The 17,608-nt window shown below is 44.2% G+C and overlaps 1 protein-coding gene and 1 long non-coding RNA gene across 3 annotated transcripts in view; one reads left to right on the forward strand and one right to left on the reverse strand.

Annotated features, from left to right (window-relative positions):
* Positions 1 to 17,608, reverse strand: part of smyd3 (SET and MYND domain containing 3) — a 998,764-nt gene that overhangs the window by 131,605 nt on the left and 849,551 nt on the right. For both annotated transcript variants that reach the window (XM_073050456.1, XM_073050457.1), the window contains exon 8: positions 16,056 to 16,166. In XM_073050456.1, coding sequence (XP_072906557.1) covers positions 16,056 to 16,166 — 111 coding nt within the window. The remainder of the gene's footprint in view (positions 1 to 16,055; positions 16,167 to 17,608) is intronic.
* On the forward strand, positions 376 to 7,177 carry LOC140730273 (uncharacterized). The gene is made up of 3 exons (XR_012099553.1): positions 376 to 2,352; positions 5,396 to 5,569; positions 6,397 to 7,177. It is a non-coding gene; the product is annotated as an uncharacterized lncRNA (long non-coding RNA).

A 17,608-nucleotide genomic window follows, 5' to 3' on the forward strand; every position in this document is an offset into this window, starting at 1 on the left:
AGCCAGAGACTCATTCCACCGAGATGCAACACTGAACGTCATAGGAAGTCATTCCTACCTGTGGCCATCAGACTTTACAACTCCGCCCTCGGAATGTCAGACACCCTGAGCCAATAGGCTGGTCCTGGACTTATTTCCACTGGGCACGATTAACTCATTATTATTTAATTATTTATAGTTTTATATTGCTATATTTCTTCACTATTCTTGGTTGGTGCGGCTGTAACGAAACCCAATTTCCCTCGGGATCAATAAAGTATGTCTGTCTGTCTGTATTATCCTGTGTCGCCACCTTCAGGGTGACATGATCGATGACCCCAAGATCCCTCTGTTAAAGGTTTTGCCCTTAACAGTGCACTGTCTCTTTACATTTGACCTACCAAGGTGAAGCAGCACTTCATATTTGGCCAGGTTAAACTCGCTCTGCCATTTCTTCGCCCATATCTGCAACTGATCTATGTCCCGTTGTATTCTTTTCCAGTCTTTTACGCAATCCACACCACCACCAATCATCACATCATCTGCAAACTTACTACCCCACCATTTAGGCTTGAAGTTCAATCAGGCATTCACAGTAGAACAAAAAGAAAATCAATGAATAATTAATAAATAAGTAAATAAATAATACTGAGAACATGAGTTGTAGAGTCTTTGAAAGTGAGTCCATAGGTTGTGGAATCAGTTTAGTGTTGAGGTGAGTAAAGTTATCCACACTGGTTTAGGAGCCTGATGGTTGTAGAGTATTAACTGTTCCTGAACATATGGCTCCTGTACCTCTTTCCCGATGACAGCAGTGAGACGAGAGCATGGCCTGGACGGTGAGCGTTCTTGATAATGGATGATGCTTTCTTATGGTAGAACTCCTTGTAGATGTTCTCACTGGTGGGGAGAGATTTTCCAGCAACGTGAATGTATAACACCTAAATCATGGATGAACTGATCTTGGCCTCACTTCTTTCCTCAAGTGACTCACAACAGACTAAAGATCTGTTTATCCCTATTCTGTTCAATGACTCATCCCTTTGCTGCTCTTTGTGGTCGAGGTTTCTGATGATTCATAGTCTTCTCACAGAAAAAAAAACGGTTCCTCAGCTCAAAACTAAACAGATGATTTTGAAAACCATGCCCCCTGGTTCTGTATCCCACATGAAGGGAAAACATCCTCTCAACGTCAACTGTAAATTCTGCTTAAGTGCTTCCGTAGAATATTGCCTCATTTTTCTAAATTCCATTGAGTGCAGGCCCAGTCTGTCCAGCCATACTCGTAAAACAAATCCTGCATCTAATTAATCAAATTTCTCTCATTGCCTAACTATAGGAAGGATGTCATTAAGTTGGAAAGGGTGTACAAAAGATTCACATGGTTGTTACCAGGACTGGAGGGCATCCGTCAGAAAGGAGAGTCTGAAGAGGCTGTGCGATCTTCCCTTGGAGCGAAGGAGGCCAAAGGACACCTTACATTCCATCTGGGTAGCCTCCAACCTGATGGCATGAACATCGATTCCTCAAACTTCCCCCACGCCTCCTCTTCACCATCCTTCATTCTTGTTCCCTTCTCTCCTTAGCTGCCCATCACCTTCCTCTGGTGCTCTTCCCCCTTCCCTTTCTTCCATTGTCTTCTGTCCATTTCGATCAGATTTCCCTCTCTCCAGCCCTTTGTCTCTTTCACCAACCAACTTCCCAGCTCTTTACTTCACCCCCTCTCCCAGTTTCGCCTATCACCCGCCACCTTGTACTTCTTCCTCCCCTCCCCCACCTGAGGAATGATTCATTCTTCCACATTGATGCGACCACATTCTTCCTACAATGATGCGACCAGAAATGAACACAATATTCTGACTTCTCCCCTTCTTTCTCAGTCCTGATGAAGGGTCTCAGCCCAAAACGTGACCGCTTACCTTTTTCCATTGATGCTGCCTGGCCTGCTGAATTCACCAGCGTTTTGTGTGTGAGGCTGAGGGCTGACAGTAAGCTTTAGGAATTTGTTTTTACATTTCTTGCAGGATTACTGACAAACTGCCTTCATTATAGCTAGTCATTGTTTGCAGTTTTCTAGAAGTTTGTAATCTTCTGACATATCAGAGGTCCATGAACCAGTTCTCATCGGAGGATAGGAGGTGGAGAGGGATAGCAACTTTAAATTCCCAGTTGTTATGATTTCAGAGGATCTGTCCTGGGCTCAGTATGTAAGTGCAACTGCAAAGTTCAAAGTTTAAAGTTCAAAGTACATTTAATATCAAAGTACATATACATTATACAACCTTGAGATTTCTCTCCTTACAGGCAGCCACAAAACAAAGAAACCCAAAATTGGCCTTCATCAATCGTGGGATTGAGTTTAGGAGCCGAGAGGTAATGTTTCAGCTATATAGGACCCTGGTCAGACCCCACTTGGAGTACTGTGCTCAGTTCTGGCCGCCTCACTACAGGAAGGATGTGGAAACAATACAATGGGTGCAGAGAAGATTAACAAGGATGTTGCCTGGATTGGGGAGCATGCCTTATGAAAACAGGTTGAGTGAACTCGGCCTTTTTTCCTTGGAGCGATGGAGGATGAGAGGTGACCTGATAGAGATGTACAAGATGAAGAGAGGCATTGATTGCGTGGATAGTCAGAGGCTTTTTCCCGGGGCTGAAATGGCTAGCAGGAGAGGACATAGTTTTAAGGTGCTTGGAAGCAGGTACAGAGGAGTTGTCAGGGCTGTTTTTTACACAGAGAGTGGTGAGTGTGTGTAATGGGTTGCTGGCGACGGTGGTGGAGGGGGAAACGATAGGATCTTTTAAGAGGCTCCTGGATAGGTACATGGAGCGCAGAAAAATAGAGGGCTATGGGTAACCCAGGTAATTTTTAAGGTAAGGACATGTTCAGCACAGCTTTGTGGGCCGAAGGGCCTGTATTATGCTGTTGGTTTTCTATGTTTCTATAAACAAATCCCAAATAAATGATAAAATACATTATGTCCATAAGAAAATAAAACAATAAAATAACCCATAAAAAGGACCATTGAACACCCAATGTGCAATGAGAAAAATAACGTCATGCAAATAGTAACCACAAGCAAATAGTGTTTCAAACTGATGTCCGCAAGAGAGTCCCACAGTTTAGCACAGAGCCAAGTAAACGTCATGGAGCAGCTCGCCTCAGGCCCCGACACCCTGACCTTTCCAACACCCTGGCCTTTTCAACTGGCCCAATGCTTAACTCTCCATCTGAACATCGGGTTCCGCCTCCTCAAGCAGTGATCTGAACCAGCCCGTATCTCGCCTCGGGGCTTGTCACTGTGACCTTTTCAATCATAAAGGAAGCACAGCAGTGCTTCTAGTTCCATAAGAGTTTGTGGAGGTTCAGCATGACATCCAAAACTTTAACTAACAATATGTATTGACTGGATACACCACAGCCTGGTATGGAAACACCAATGTCATTGAATGGAAAATCCTACAAGAAGTGGTAGACATAGTCCAGTCCATCATGGGTAAAATCCTCCCAACCATAGAGCACATTTACATGCAACACTGTCGCAGGAAAGCAGAATCCATCATCAGGGACCCCCACTGCCAAGGACATGCTCTTTTCTTGCTGCTGCCATCAGAAAGAAGGTACAAGAGCCTCAGGACTCACACCACCAGGCTCAGGAACAGTCACTATCCATTAACCATCAGGCTCCTGAACCAACTTCACTTGCCCCAAATGTTCCCACAGCCAATGGACTCACTTTCACAGACTCTTCATCCCATGTTCTTGATTTTTATTGTCTATTAATTTTTTTTTTTCTTTTTGTATTTGCACAGCTTGTTGTCTTCTGCACACCAGTTGAACACCCTTGTTGGGTGGTCTTTCACTGATTCTGTTATGGTTATTATTCTATAGGTTTGTTGAGTATGCCCACAAGAAAATGTATCTCAGGGTTATATATGGTAACACATATGTACTTTGAAAATAAATTTACTTTGAACTTTACCTTTAATTGTTGCTATATTATATGCCTTTTCTATCAAAACCATCCTTTCTAGTCAGTCATGGTTTCACCAATATTTTTCTCCTGCAGTCTTTATCTCTCACCGGAATGCGTCTTTCTTGAACTCTTCTCTAAATCCTCTTTTTCTCTATCAGCCTCTCAGTTGTACTTTTTCCCTTTTTCTTTTCTCCTCCTGTGTGATATTTCCAAACCTCCATGAGATAATGTCCCAGCTCTATAAAGCCCTGGTTAGAGAACACTTGGAGAATTGTGATCATTTCTGGTCGCATCATTTGTAGCAAGAATGTGGAAGATTTCGAGAGGATGCAGAGGGGATTTGCTAGGATGCTGTCTGGATTACAGACCATGTTTTATGAGGATAGATTAAGCAAGCTAGGAGTTTTCTCTTTGGAGTGAAGGATGATGAGATGTAACTTAGCAGAGGTGTACAATATGATAAGAGGCATAGCCAGAGATTTTTTCCCACGGTGGAAATGGCTAATACAAGGGGGCATGATTTTATGATAATAGGAGGAAAGTATGGGGGGGATGTCAGAGGTAAGTTCTTTACAGAGAGGATAGGGGCTGCATGAAATACCCTACCAGGGGTAGTGGTAGAGGTAGATACATTTAAGATACAGGGAAGCTTTAGATTGATCTTAGAGTGGGTTGTAGGCCAGCACACGGTGGGCCAAAGGGCCTGTACTGTGCTGTAATATTCTATGACAGACAGACAGACATACTTTATTGATCCCGAGGGAAATTGGGTTTCATTACAGCCGCATCAACCAAGAATAGTGAAGAAATATAGCAATATAAAACCATAAATAATTAAATAATAATAAGTTAATCATGCCAAGTGGAAATAAGTCCAGGACCAGCCTATTGGCTCAGGGTGTCTGACACTCCGAGGGAGGAGTTGTAAAGTTTGATGACCACAGGTAGGAATGACTTCCTATGACGCTCAGTGTTACATTTCGGTGGAATGAGTCTCTGGCTGAATGTACTCCTGTGCCTAACCAGTACATTATGGAGTGGATGGGAGACATTGTACAAGATGGCATGCAACTTGGACAGCATCCTCCTTTCAGACACCACCATCAGAGAGTCCATTTCTAGCTCTCTTGTAACCCCTCCACTGCACACAGAGAGATTTTCCAAGGGCGCATGCTCCTGTTGAAATCTAAAGCTGCCCTCCGTGAGGAACATTAGTGCTGATGAAAAAAGCAGTTTTCCCCCCTTTTTGGACATATGTACTATGGAACTCACAACGCTGACCTTCCAAAAAAAAAGGGCTCTTTCCAATAGCTTCAACCTCTCCACACTCACCTTCCTCAGAGATTCTCTCGAACACTGCTACTACGTGTTGAACTGTGATTTACTTACCCAAAGGAGCATTAAATTTATTTTATTTCATGCTTGTAACTCTGCTATAGATGGCCCCAAGCCCGGCTGTGAAAGGAAGAGGGTTGTGCATGCAGCTAGCAACCCTGTCCTATAAGAACCCTGTGATACAGAACCTCCAATGCCCTGGTCCCTGGGATTGGAAGGATCTTCGATGGCTTACACCTGGGGACAACTTGAAAGTCAGACATGGGACGAGGACACTGGTGAGCTGTTGTTGGTGGCCTATTCCCCTGTAGTGGTGATGGGCTTAAATTAACCTGAACTAACCTTTCATGCATGTGTAGCAGGAATTTTTCCAAATATTTAGGAGCTACACTAACACCCCACCTGGTCCATCAGTTTATAAGCAATCTCCCAGGGGATGTAAACTGTTTCTTAAGTGGTTCCTAGAATATAAAACACTGAACAGGGCTCTAGCCTGGGGAATTTTACTGTCTAATGTTAAGACGTAGCTTTTAACAAAAAAGGCAAAGAAAGCAAATAAGGAGACAGATTTGAGGAACGGATCACTGGACACCTGGTGGATGAGGCCAGATTCTGCTGTCTGCACGGCCAACAGGAGACAGTGACTACAATTTCCAGTTGGGTAATCCAGAGGTCTGTACTAACGACACACAGGCATATTCTCATCCCAGCAAAGCAAATCGGAGAATTAAAATTAAACCGACGGCAATTTCTATTTAAAGTCCCTTTGGAACTTTTAACATTTCCTGTCAGTCATCTTATGTACAGACACTCCCGTACCCAGGGTCACTTTATGTACAGACACTCCCGTACCCAGAGTCACTTTATGTACAGACACTCCCATACCCAGAGTCACTTTATGTCCATACAACCAATGTACATACAAAAACAAACTAAACTAACGTACTGTATATGCAGCCAAACTCAAACAGTTACTTGTACATTGTATTTTATAAGATTGCTGTTATTTTTTTTGTTTTTTTTGTGGTCTTTTTGTTTATAATGTTTTTATGCTGCTTTGTAGTAACGATGTTCTCGAGTAACAATCATTTTGTTCTCCTTTAAGGTTCAAGGTACATTTATTATTAACATATGCAGGATACAACTCTGAGATTCATCTTTTCCAGACAGTCACAAAACAAGGAAAACCAATGAAGCTATTCAAAAAAAAACACCAACCCCTCCCCACCACGTGCAAAAAGAACAAACAGTGCAAATGAGGAAACAAACATCAACCACCCCTCCCCACCACGTGCAAAAAACAAGTTGTGCAGATGGAAATAAGAACATCATAGAACAAGAACAGCTGCGTGGCGAAAACGGCACAACAGCACCTTTTTCACCTCAGGTGGTTGAGGAAGTGTGGTGTGGGCCCCCAAATCCTAAGAACTTTTTACTGGGGCACAATTGAGAGCATCCTGACTGGCTGCATCACTGCCTGGCATGGGAACTATACCTCCCTCAATTGCAGGTCTCTGCAGAGAGTGGTGTGTACAGCTCAGTGCATCTGTAGATGTGAACTTCCCACTATTCAGGACATTTACAAAGACAGGTGTGTCAAAAGAGCCCAAAGGATCATTGTGGACCCGAGTCACCCCAATCACAATCTATTCCAGCTGCTACCATCTGGGAAATGGTACCACAGCATAAAAGCCAGGACCAACAGGCTCTGGGACAGCTTCTTCCACCAGGCCATGAGACTGATTAACTCACGGTGATTTGAGTGTATTCTATGTTACATTGACTGTTCTGTTTATTATAAATTATTATGATTGCACATTGTACAGTTAGACAGAGATGTAATGTAAAGATTTTTACTCCTCGTGTATGTGAAGGATATAAGAAATAAAGTCAATTCAATTCAATCTCCAAACCCTCTTTGGGCAAAAGAACAAATCATGAAAACAGCAACAAAAACACCAAATCCCCAAGCCCCAAACTCCCCCCGAGCAAAACACCAAATCCCCAAGCCCCAAACTCCCCCTCGAGCAAAATACCAAATCCCCAAGCCCCAAACTCCCCCTCGAGCAAAATACCAAATCCCCAAGCCCCAAACTCCCCCTCGAGCAAAACACCAAATCCCCAAGCCCCAAACTTCCCCTCGAGCAAAACACCAAATCCCCAAGCCCCAAACTCCCCCTCGAGCAAAACACCAAATCCCCAAGCCCCAAACTCCCCCTCGAGCAAAACACCAAATCCCCAAGCCCCAAACCCCCCCTCGAGCAAAACACCAAATCCCCAAGCCCCAAACTTCCCCTCGAGCAAAACACCAAATCCCCAAGCCCCAAACTCCCCCTCGAGCAAAATACCAAATCCCCAAGCCCCAAACTCCCCCTCGAGCAAAACACCAAATCCCCAAGCCCCAAACTCCCCCTCGAGCAAAACACCAAATCCCCAAGCCCCAAACTCCCCCTCGAGCAAAACACCAAATCCCCAAGCCCCAAACTCCCCCTCGAGCAAAACACCAAATCCCCAAACTCCCCCTCGAGCAAAACACCAAATCCCCAAACTCCCCCTCGAGCAAAAAGGCAGCAAACGAATTGCACAAATGACGAGATATCAAACCCCAAAATGAAGAATTACAATAAGCAATGATGATTGTTGAAAGTAGTGAGTATCTTGAATGAGCTGCCATGGGCATTTGTATAGGCACATGGAGAGCAAGGGCATGAAGGGTTATGGGTCAGACATGGGCAATGACAACTGGCTGGCAAGGAGGATGCTGTGGTTGGAGTGGACCAGTTGAGTCAACGAGCCTGTTTCTGAGCTGTATTTCTCTGTAACATTAAATGGTGGTGGCATCCGTCAGTCTCGAGAGACCATGTGCCTGGAGTTTCCAGGGCGCAGGCCTGGGCAGGGTTGTATGGGAGACCGGCAGTTGCCCAAGCTGCAAGCCTTCCCCTCTCCACACCACCGATGTTGTCCAAGGGAAGGGCACTAGGGCCTATGCAGCTTGGCACCGATAACATCACAGAGCAATGTGTTGTTAAGTGTCTTGCTCAAGGACACAAACACGCTGCCTCAGCTGAGGCTCGAACCAGTGACCTTCAGGTTACTAGTCTGATGCCTTGCCCACTAGGCCACGTGCCAACACAACACTAAATACAGTTCATTAATTAAATAAATCTGGACAGAAACTCTGACATCAATAATGGCTTCTCATCACATATTCAGACTGAAATCCCAGCCAATGAGATGTATTACCCTTACTGAGTAACACACACAAAATGCTGGAACAACTCAGCAGTTCAGGTAGATTCTATGGAGAGAATAAGCAGTCAACATTTCCGGCCAAGAGCCTTCATTGATACTGGGGAGGAAGGGGAAAGACACTGGAATGCCTCACATATTTGTTTACTCTGTTCCTCTCCTTCCATTGATGCTGCCTGACCCAGTGAGTATTCTCAACACTTTGTGCTCTGATTGTTGATTTGAATTCTAAACCACGGGGCTTGAACCCGAGACCACTGATTCAGATACGAATGCTGTTTGCTGAGGCACGGCTGCACCGGAAAGGCTTATGGATCTAGGGAAGCTGATCATTAACTAAACTCACATCTGAGTGAGATTATTCAACAATCACGGGGTTGTAGGATTTGCTGTATTCCTTTAGCATATGTTGATTTACTATGTAATGAGAACATAGATCAATATGGGCTTTTTGGCGTTTGAAGTTGTTCCAACCAATCCAATCCTACTCAACAATCAATCTAACCCTTCTCTCCTACACAGACCATAAGCCTCCATTTTTCTTACATCTATGTCTTACCAGGAAAGACTGAGTGAACTAGGGCTTTTCTCTTTGGAATAAAGGTGGGTAAGATATGACTTGATAGAGGTGTAGAAGATAATAAGAGCCACAGATAGAGTGGACAGTCAACAGCTTTAACCCAGAGTGGAAGTCAATAACATAAGGGGGTATAAATCTAAAGTAAGTGGAGGAAAGTATAGGGAGATTTCATAGGTAGGTTTCTTTACACAGTGAGTGATGTGCTTGGAATGCACTGCTGGGGGTTGGTGGCAGGGGCAGATACATTAGGGACATTTAAGAAACCCTTAGATAGGCACATGGATAACGGAAAAATGGAGGGCTGTGTAGGAGGGAGGGAAGTGTTAGATTGATCTTAGAGTAGGTTTAAAGGTTGACACAATATCATGGGCTGAAGGGTCTGTACTGTGCTGTACTTTTCTATATTCTATGTTGCATGTGCCTCTCTAAGACATCAGCCACTCCCACCACCTCCATGCACCCATGTAGATCTCCGACATCTCCGCTAAACCTTCCTCCACTCATCATAAAAGGACGTCCACTGGTAGTAGCCAGTGCCGTCTTGGGGAAAAGCCTCTGGCTGCCCACTCTATCTATGCCTCTCATAGTCTGATACACCTCCTTCTCATCTTCCGCCCCTCCAAATGTAATTGATCCCATGTGCGGAGGATGCAAAATTCTTCTCTCGGTGCATTTACCTCAGGTTTTGTCTGTAAAACAGAACCCAGGTGGCCTGCTACCTGAAAACAATGGCTATTTTTAGCTTGGTTATGACAAGCAGCGAGCAATTAATCATCCCGTCCGAATATCCACAGTGCACTGCTAAAGGCACGGAACTGTGAAAGCTGCCACAGGCAGCGCCTGAGTGCTTTCTCCGGCTCGTACGCCCTGCCAAGTGTCGAGCTCCTGCGCACAAGAAAGAAACACCAGGTACGTAAAGCACCTGTGAGGCAGTCTGTGAGATGGTCACAGCATTGATTTTACTGTAGAATTTACTGCATTAGCAGGATGCTGCCTGGATTAGAGGACATGCACTGTAATGAGAGACTGGACAAACCTGGATTGTTTTCTCTGGAGTGGCGGAGGCTGAGGGGAGATCTGGTAGAGGTTTATAACAAAGACAGACAGTATCTTTTTCCCCAGTGGTGAAATGTCTAATACCAAAGGCCATGCATTTGATGTGAGAGAGGGTATGTTCAAAGGAGATATGAGGGGCAAGTAATTTTTACAGAGTGGTGGGTGCTCAGAATGTGCTGCCTGTGGTAGTGGAAGAGGCAGATACATTAGAGACTTTGAAGAGACATTTAGATGGGCACATGAATGTGAGGAAAATGGAAGGATAGGCACAAGACTTCAATTTAGTTAGAGATTTGATTACAAATTCAATTGGTTCTGATAGTGAAGAGCCTCCTTCTGTGCTGTACTGTTCTATTTTCTATGTTCTGTTTCTAAATCTAATTCCTTAAGGTTGTTATAGCTGGGGGTGGTAATACTGACAAGCTCCCACTAACTATTAAATGCTCCCAATAACATGCGTTTCAAATAGCCTCTGACAACCAAGTCCAGCTCCTAGCCTTCACGTGTGGCTTAGTTACTAAAACTGCTTCTACTGACAGCAGAAGGTGCAAAGGTGGGTTACTGGCACCTTAAAACCAGTCGCTGCAGGTAGATGGGGCTGGTCAGCCATGGTTGGCAGCTCATCTAGGAGGAGGAAAACTCTGATCTCAAACCTCTGCTGCCTGGTGGCTACACCTACTAATGGGAAGCCTTTAGGAGTAAGCTCCGAGGGAAAGATCCAGAGCTGGAGTCCTACACTGTTCAATACTGACTAGTGACTCCTCCACACTGCTGGTACCAAACTATCGGCCTCTGCCATTCCTTTGGGTTCATTAGATGCATGGAGTGGGGGAGCTTGCTACATGGGCAACAGCTCGTTCTCCGCATTACGCTGTCCAGGCTCAAGTCTCTAGACAGCTAGGACGCAATATCCACGGTCAACTCTGACCGACAGAGGCCTCAGGTTTCTAAATCTGCCATTTGAATGTACAGCCTAATATACTGGATGTACTCTGCCAGGTGAGTTGTATGCTGACACCATTCAGTGAAGGTAACTTAATCCAACAGCAATGCAGTGCACTGTTTTAAGTCCAACAAAGGTCACAGTGTACTGCGGCAGTTCAGTATGGAAAACAGTCCATAGGGTTCACTGTACACTGAGGGTCACTGCATGCTATTTCACTCCGGTAAACATCACCATATATGGTGTTTCTAATACTATATATATGGTGATATATATCGTGGAAGCGTGGTAACACTTGTGAGCTGCCCCCGGCTGATCTGGTTTGATGCAAACAATGCATTACTTGGAGCTACCCAAACATGAGGGCTTCAGCCAATCAGTCGTAGAATTCTTTCAAAACTAAGACTGACAGACTTCTGGATATTCGAGTTATAGAGACATTGAGTACCAACGCGGTAGTGTAGCGGTTAGTGCAATCACTTTACAGCAATAGCGATCACCGACTGGGGTTCAATTCCCACCGCAGTCTGCATGGAGTTTGTGGGTTCTCCCCGTGACTGTGTTGGTTTCCTCTGGGTGCCCTGCTTTCCTCCCACAGTCTAAAGATGTAGAGAATGAGATAGGCTTCGTGAGTTGTGAGCAGGCTATGTTGGTGCCAGAAGCATAGCGACACATCCTCGGACAGGGTTGGTCTTTAATGCAAAACAACAAATTTAAATGAACGCCTATCATTCTTTCGTTCATTATGAGCCGTGTCATATGACGTAGGTGAATGATGGTCTTTCCATGGACCATGATTGTTCTTGGCAAATTTTTCTACAGACATGGTTTGCCATTCTGGGCAGTGTCTTTAAGAGATGGGTGACCCCAATCATTAACAATGCTCTTCGGAGAATGTCTGCCTGGCATCAGTGGTTGCATAACCAGGACTTGTGATATGCACCAGCTGTTCATACGACCTGCTCCCATGGCTTCACATGACAGTGATTGATGGGGGAGGTGCCTAAGCAGGTGCACCTTGTCCAATAGTGACCTGAGGGCTGGCAGAGGGAAGGATTGCCTCCTTTGGTAGGCCCCACCACCCAGTCGACACAAATTGGTCACTTGGGCCAACTCATCCATGACGCTCAAAGTTCAAAACTTATTATCAAAGCACATGCCACCTTGACATTCATTTTCTCGCAGATATTTACAGGGAAAAAAGAAATACAATAGAAATTTATGAAAAACTAGCAAACACCAATGGGTAAAAGAAGACAAAGTGATGGTGAGTCTGGAGCAGATGTTACCAATCCATCCTAGCTGGGGTCTTCCAGTGAGCAAACCAAGGATTCAATTACTGAGGCCCTAGTCTTAGAGTTTAGTGATGAGTAATGCTGTGTATCCAAGCTGGTCCCACTTGCCTGCATATCCCTCTGAACCTTTCCTAACCGTCCAACTGTCCGACCGCGTTTGAGTATCCACCTTGACCACTTCCTCTGGTAGTTCAGTCCATATACTCACATCTTCTGTGTGAAAGCATTTTCCCTTCAGGTCTATTTTACATTTTCCCCTCACTATAAACCTATGCCCTCTAGTTTTGGACTCCCCTACTTTGGTGAAAAGACCAGAAGACCATAAGGTACAGGAGCAGAATTAGGCCATTTGGCCCATCAAGTCTGCTCCGCCATTTCACCATGGCTGATTTATTATCCCTCTCAACCCCATTCTCCTGCCTTCTCCCTGTAACCTTTGATGCCCTGACTAATCAAGAACCTATCAACCTCTGCTTTAAATATACCCAATGACTTGGTCTCCACAGTTGTCTGTGGCAATGAATTCCACAGATTCACCACCCTCTGGCTTAAGAAATTCCCCCCTATCTCTGTTCTAATGGGCCATTGTTCCTTTCTGAGACTTTAGCTATTCAGTTTATCTAAGCTCCTCATGATTTTATAATCCTCTATGATAGGGGTTCCCAACCTTTTTGATGCCATGGACCCCTACCATTAACCAAGGGGTCCTTGGATGCCAGGTTGGGAACCCCTGCTCTATAAGGTCATCCATCAGTCTCCTAAGCTTCTGGGGGAGAAATTGCCTAGGCATCTCCTTAAAGTCCTCCAATCCCAATAACGTTCTCGTAAGTCTTTTTTTTGCACATTCTCCACTTTCGTGACATCATTTCTACAGAAAGGTGACAAAAGAAATTAAGAAAATACCAGAAGGTAGCAAATGAGTCAAGAAGTATCAAGATAAGATAGAGCAGAGGTGGAAGATCAGCAATGGATTTGGTGAGCAGCTGAACATGTTAAAGATCCAGATGCCCTCGTCCTGCGTCTGTTTTTTAATGTTCTTATGGAATAACATATCACTCACACCACATCTAACTGACATTAGAAACTATTCACAACGTGTGGTTGTCTGGTGCAGGTGTCCATTGGCTCAACAAATAAATCTCTGCCCAAAAAAAAGGAACCCATCCTTGATGGTATCCTTTGAGGCCCTGAGTGAGCAAGTGTTTCCTGTCAAGATGTCAAGGTAGTGACAGGAGATCACAGGCTTTCCTTCCACACACACCTTCTACCAGATGATCGCTATTCCTTTCATGCTGCGTGCTTGAAAGCAACTCTCGGGACACGCTCAGTCACTACATTCACCTCTCATTTCAGTGCTGTCACCCACTTCACAGAGATGTGCTCTCCGAGGGGAGAGGAGTGGCCAGTTGAATTTGTTGCAGCCATCAGTCCTGACAGAACCCAGTGGGTAACAATCTTTTGTTCATTTCCTATACTAAAAGCGAAAGATGAGTTTAAACTGCTTCTGTCACAAATGAGGTCATTTGGAAATTTACTATTACAATGAAAGGGCAAATTTGTTCAGTGCAAGCTCCCACAAGTAGCAACATGATAATGGGAATAGCATTGAGCTGAACTTGGAAAGGGGATATGGGTTGGGCATTGGTAGACGGATATGAGTTAGGCAATGGTAGAGGGACATGGCTTGGGTAATGGTAGAAGGATATTGGTTGGTATGGTAAGGGGCTATGGGTTGATATGGAAAGGAGATATGGGTTGTTATGGTTTCTGTGTCCTGAAGAAAGGTCTCATTTGACCTGCTGAGTTTCTCCAGCATTTTGTGTGTGTTGCTTTGAATTTGCAGCATCTGCATGCTTTTTCATGATTAGAGGGACATGGGTTCGTATGGTAGACAGATGTGAGCTGGACAATGGTGGAAGATAAGAGTTGAGTATGGCAAGGGGATATGGGTTGTTATAGTGAGGGGATATGGGTTGGTATGCTAGAGAGACATTGGTTGGGCAATGGTAAGGGATAATGGGTTGGGTATAGTAGAGGGATATGAGTTGGGTATAGTAGAGGGATACGGGTTGTGTATAGTAGATAGATATGAGTTTGTTATGATGAGGGATATGGGTTGGGCATGGTAAGGGATATGGGTGGGTATGGTAAGGGATATGGGTGGGTATGGTAAGGGATATGGGTTGGGCATGGTAAGGAATATGGGTTGGGCATGGTAGAGGGATATGGGTTTGTAATGTTACAGGATACTGGCTGGGCATGGTAAGGGATATGGGTTGGGTATGGTAAGGGATATGGGTGGGTATGGTAAGGGATATGGGTTGGGTATGGTAGAGGGATATGGGTGGGTATGGTAAGGGATATGGGTGGGTATGGTAAGGGATATGGGTGGGTATGGTAAGGGATATGGGTTGGGCATGGTAAGGGATATGGGTGGGTATGGTAAGGGATATGGGTGGGTATGGTAAGGGATATGGGTTGGGCATGGTAAGGAATATGGGTTGGGCATGGTAGAGGGATATGGGTTTGTAATGTTACAGGATACTGGCTGGGCATGGTAAGGGATATGGGTTGGGTATGGTAAGGGATATGGGTGGGTATGGTAAGGGATATGGGTTGGGTATGGTAAGGGATATGGGTTGGGCATGGTAGAGGGATATGGGTTTGTAATGTTACAGGATACTGGCTGGGCATCGTAGGAGGATATGAGCTGGGCATGGTGAAGTGATATGTGTTGGTCATGGTGGAGGAATACATCATAGGAATGGTGGAGGGATATATTTTGGTGTAAGCCCAGTACAGCTGCTTTCCCACATTAAAGGGAATTCCCACATTGAGCGAAGGGTGCTGAGTAGGCTACGGTCAATTATGGATAACTCTGAACATCCTCTACATAGCACCATCCAGAGACAGAGAAGCAGTTTCAGCGACAGGTTACTATCGATGCAATGCTCCTCAGACAGGATGAAGAGGTCAATACTCCCCAATGCCATTAGGCTTTACAATTCAACCGCCAGGACTTAAGAACTTTTTAAAAGCTATTATTAATGCTGTTTGAGATAGTGATTTAGATGTATATCATATTTTTTACTGAGTTAAGTATTGTATGTAATTAGTTTTGCTACAACAAGTGTATGGGACATTGGAAAAAAAGTTGAATTTCCCCATGGGGATGAATAAAGTATCTATCTATCTATCTATCTATCTATCTAAAAGATCTTCTGCACGGGTTTCCTGCCATTGTCAGATACAACAGACAACTAATCAATCAATCAATCATATTCTGCATCCAGCTTTCTGTTTTGTACCACAGTGTAATTATATATGGTGAGAGCTGTCTGGATGGTATGCGAAACAAATGCTTTTCACTGAACCTTGGTGTGTGACAAGAGTAAATTAACAGCAGTGCCAATACCAATATCCCTGGTATCGAGCCACTTCTACAACCCACTCCAGCTTTGTGCTGTCAAAAGGAAATAAACCCTAAAGCCACGAAAGGTCACTAACAGTACTTAGTGACTGGAATGTAACATGACGTCGTAGGAATGATGAGCCCTGCAAATGGAATGAAGCAAAGTGCAACAAAAATACCCGGAATCTTGACATGATTGAGCTCCCCGAGTAATCCAGACATAACAAACCTTGTGTCCGGTCTCACAGTGTCTGCAGTCACATGTAAAGCAGTACTGCCTCTCGGTCAGTCTCCGTCGCTCCTGGCTTGTTGCCATGACATCGATATAACTGACCGTCAGCTGGTGGGTGGAAGGAGAAACAAAAGATTAGAATGAAACATTAATATCTCACATCTTCTACACTTTATCAAGTGGCCACTGAGTGTATGCTTGTGGTCATGGGCTGCTGTAGCCCATCCACTTCAAGATGTGATGTGTTATGCATTCAGAAATGCTCTTCTGAACACCACTGTTATAACATGTGGTTATTTGAGCTACTGTCACCCTGCTTTCAGCTTGAAACAGACTGGCCATTCTCCTCCGACCTCTCTCATTAACAATGCATTTTCACCCACAGAATTGCCATTCACTGGATTTTTTTTTTCCTTTGCGCATTATTCTCGGTAAACTCTAGAGACTGTTGTGTGTGACAATCCCAGGAGATCAGTAGTTCCTGAGATAGTCAAACCAAAAATTATTCCATGGTCAAAGTCATTTCTTCCCCATTTTGATGTTTGGTGTGAATAACAACTGAACCTCTTGACCATGTCTGCATGCTTTTATTCATTGAGTTGCAGCCACGTGATTGGCTGATTAGATATTTGCATATATGAGCAGGTGTACAGGTGTACCTAATAAAGTGGCCCACTGAGTGTATCTCCTAAAACTGCTAATGTCAACATCAGAGCACTGGCAGGTTAAGTTCTTGCATTTGATTTGCAAGATAAAGCCTTTTAGTTTCATCCATGGATGTGGTAGAGCCTGCCTATAGTGTTGGGACCTGAGTTCGTACATTCAGTAGACATAAGCCCGGTATCTTGAGGGTCGATACTCAAATGGAGCTCTCCCTACCTTTATTCACCTCTGTTCTTTGTGCATACTTAATTCACCAGGTCACCCATGAACTTGGCTGACTCCTATAATGATACCAAGGCCTTGGGTATAAGTGATGAAGTAACATTGATAGCAGCGTCCTCCACAAAACATGGTCAAGAGCATGTTACCTCAGGTTGCTTAGCAACCTGTCTCCAGATGCAGATATCAGTGAACGGAGGAAATGTATAGGAGTGAAAGGAAAGACAGATCAGCATCTGAGATGATCTCAGAGCAGCAGGCAGCCAACAAGGAGTGGTCTGTGTTAGTATTTAAAAATCGTTACCTACATTCTGAGATGCAAAAGTCAGGGAGCAAAAAAAAACTATATATAACCAACCCGTACTTTCTCCCCCATACTTACATTTCTTGATGAATGTGCAGATGATGCAGCTTCACATTATGGAAAATTATTGAGAGATGGACAATTTGGCGAACACAGTCAGAATCAAAATCAGGTTTATCATCGCCAGTAGGTGTCGCAAAATTTGTTAACTTAGCAGCAGCAGTAAAATGCAATACATTATAATATATAAAGAAAAAAGTAAATAAATAAATCAATTACAGTAAGTATATATATGTATATTGAATACATTAAAAATAATGCAAAACTGAAATAATATTAAAAAGAGTGAGGTAGCGTTCATGGG

The sequence above is a fragment of the Hemitrygon akajei genome, chromosome 7, assembly GCF_048418815.1.
Source record: "Hemitrygon akajei chromosome 7, sHemAka1.3, whole genome shotgun sequence".
NCBI classification, from domain to species: domain Eukaryota; kingdom Metazoa; phylum Chordata; class Chondrichthyes; order Myliobatiformes; family Dasyatidae; genus Hemitrygon; species Hemitrygon akajei.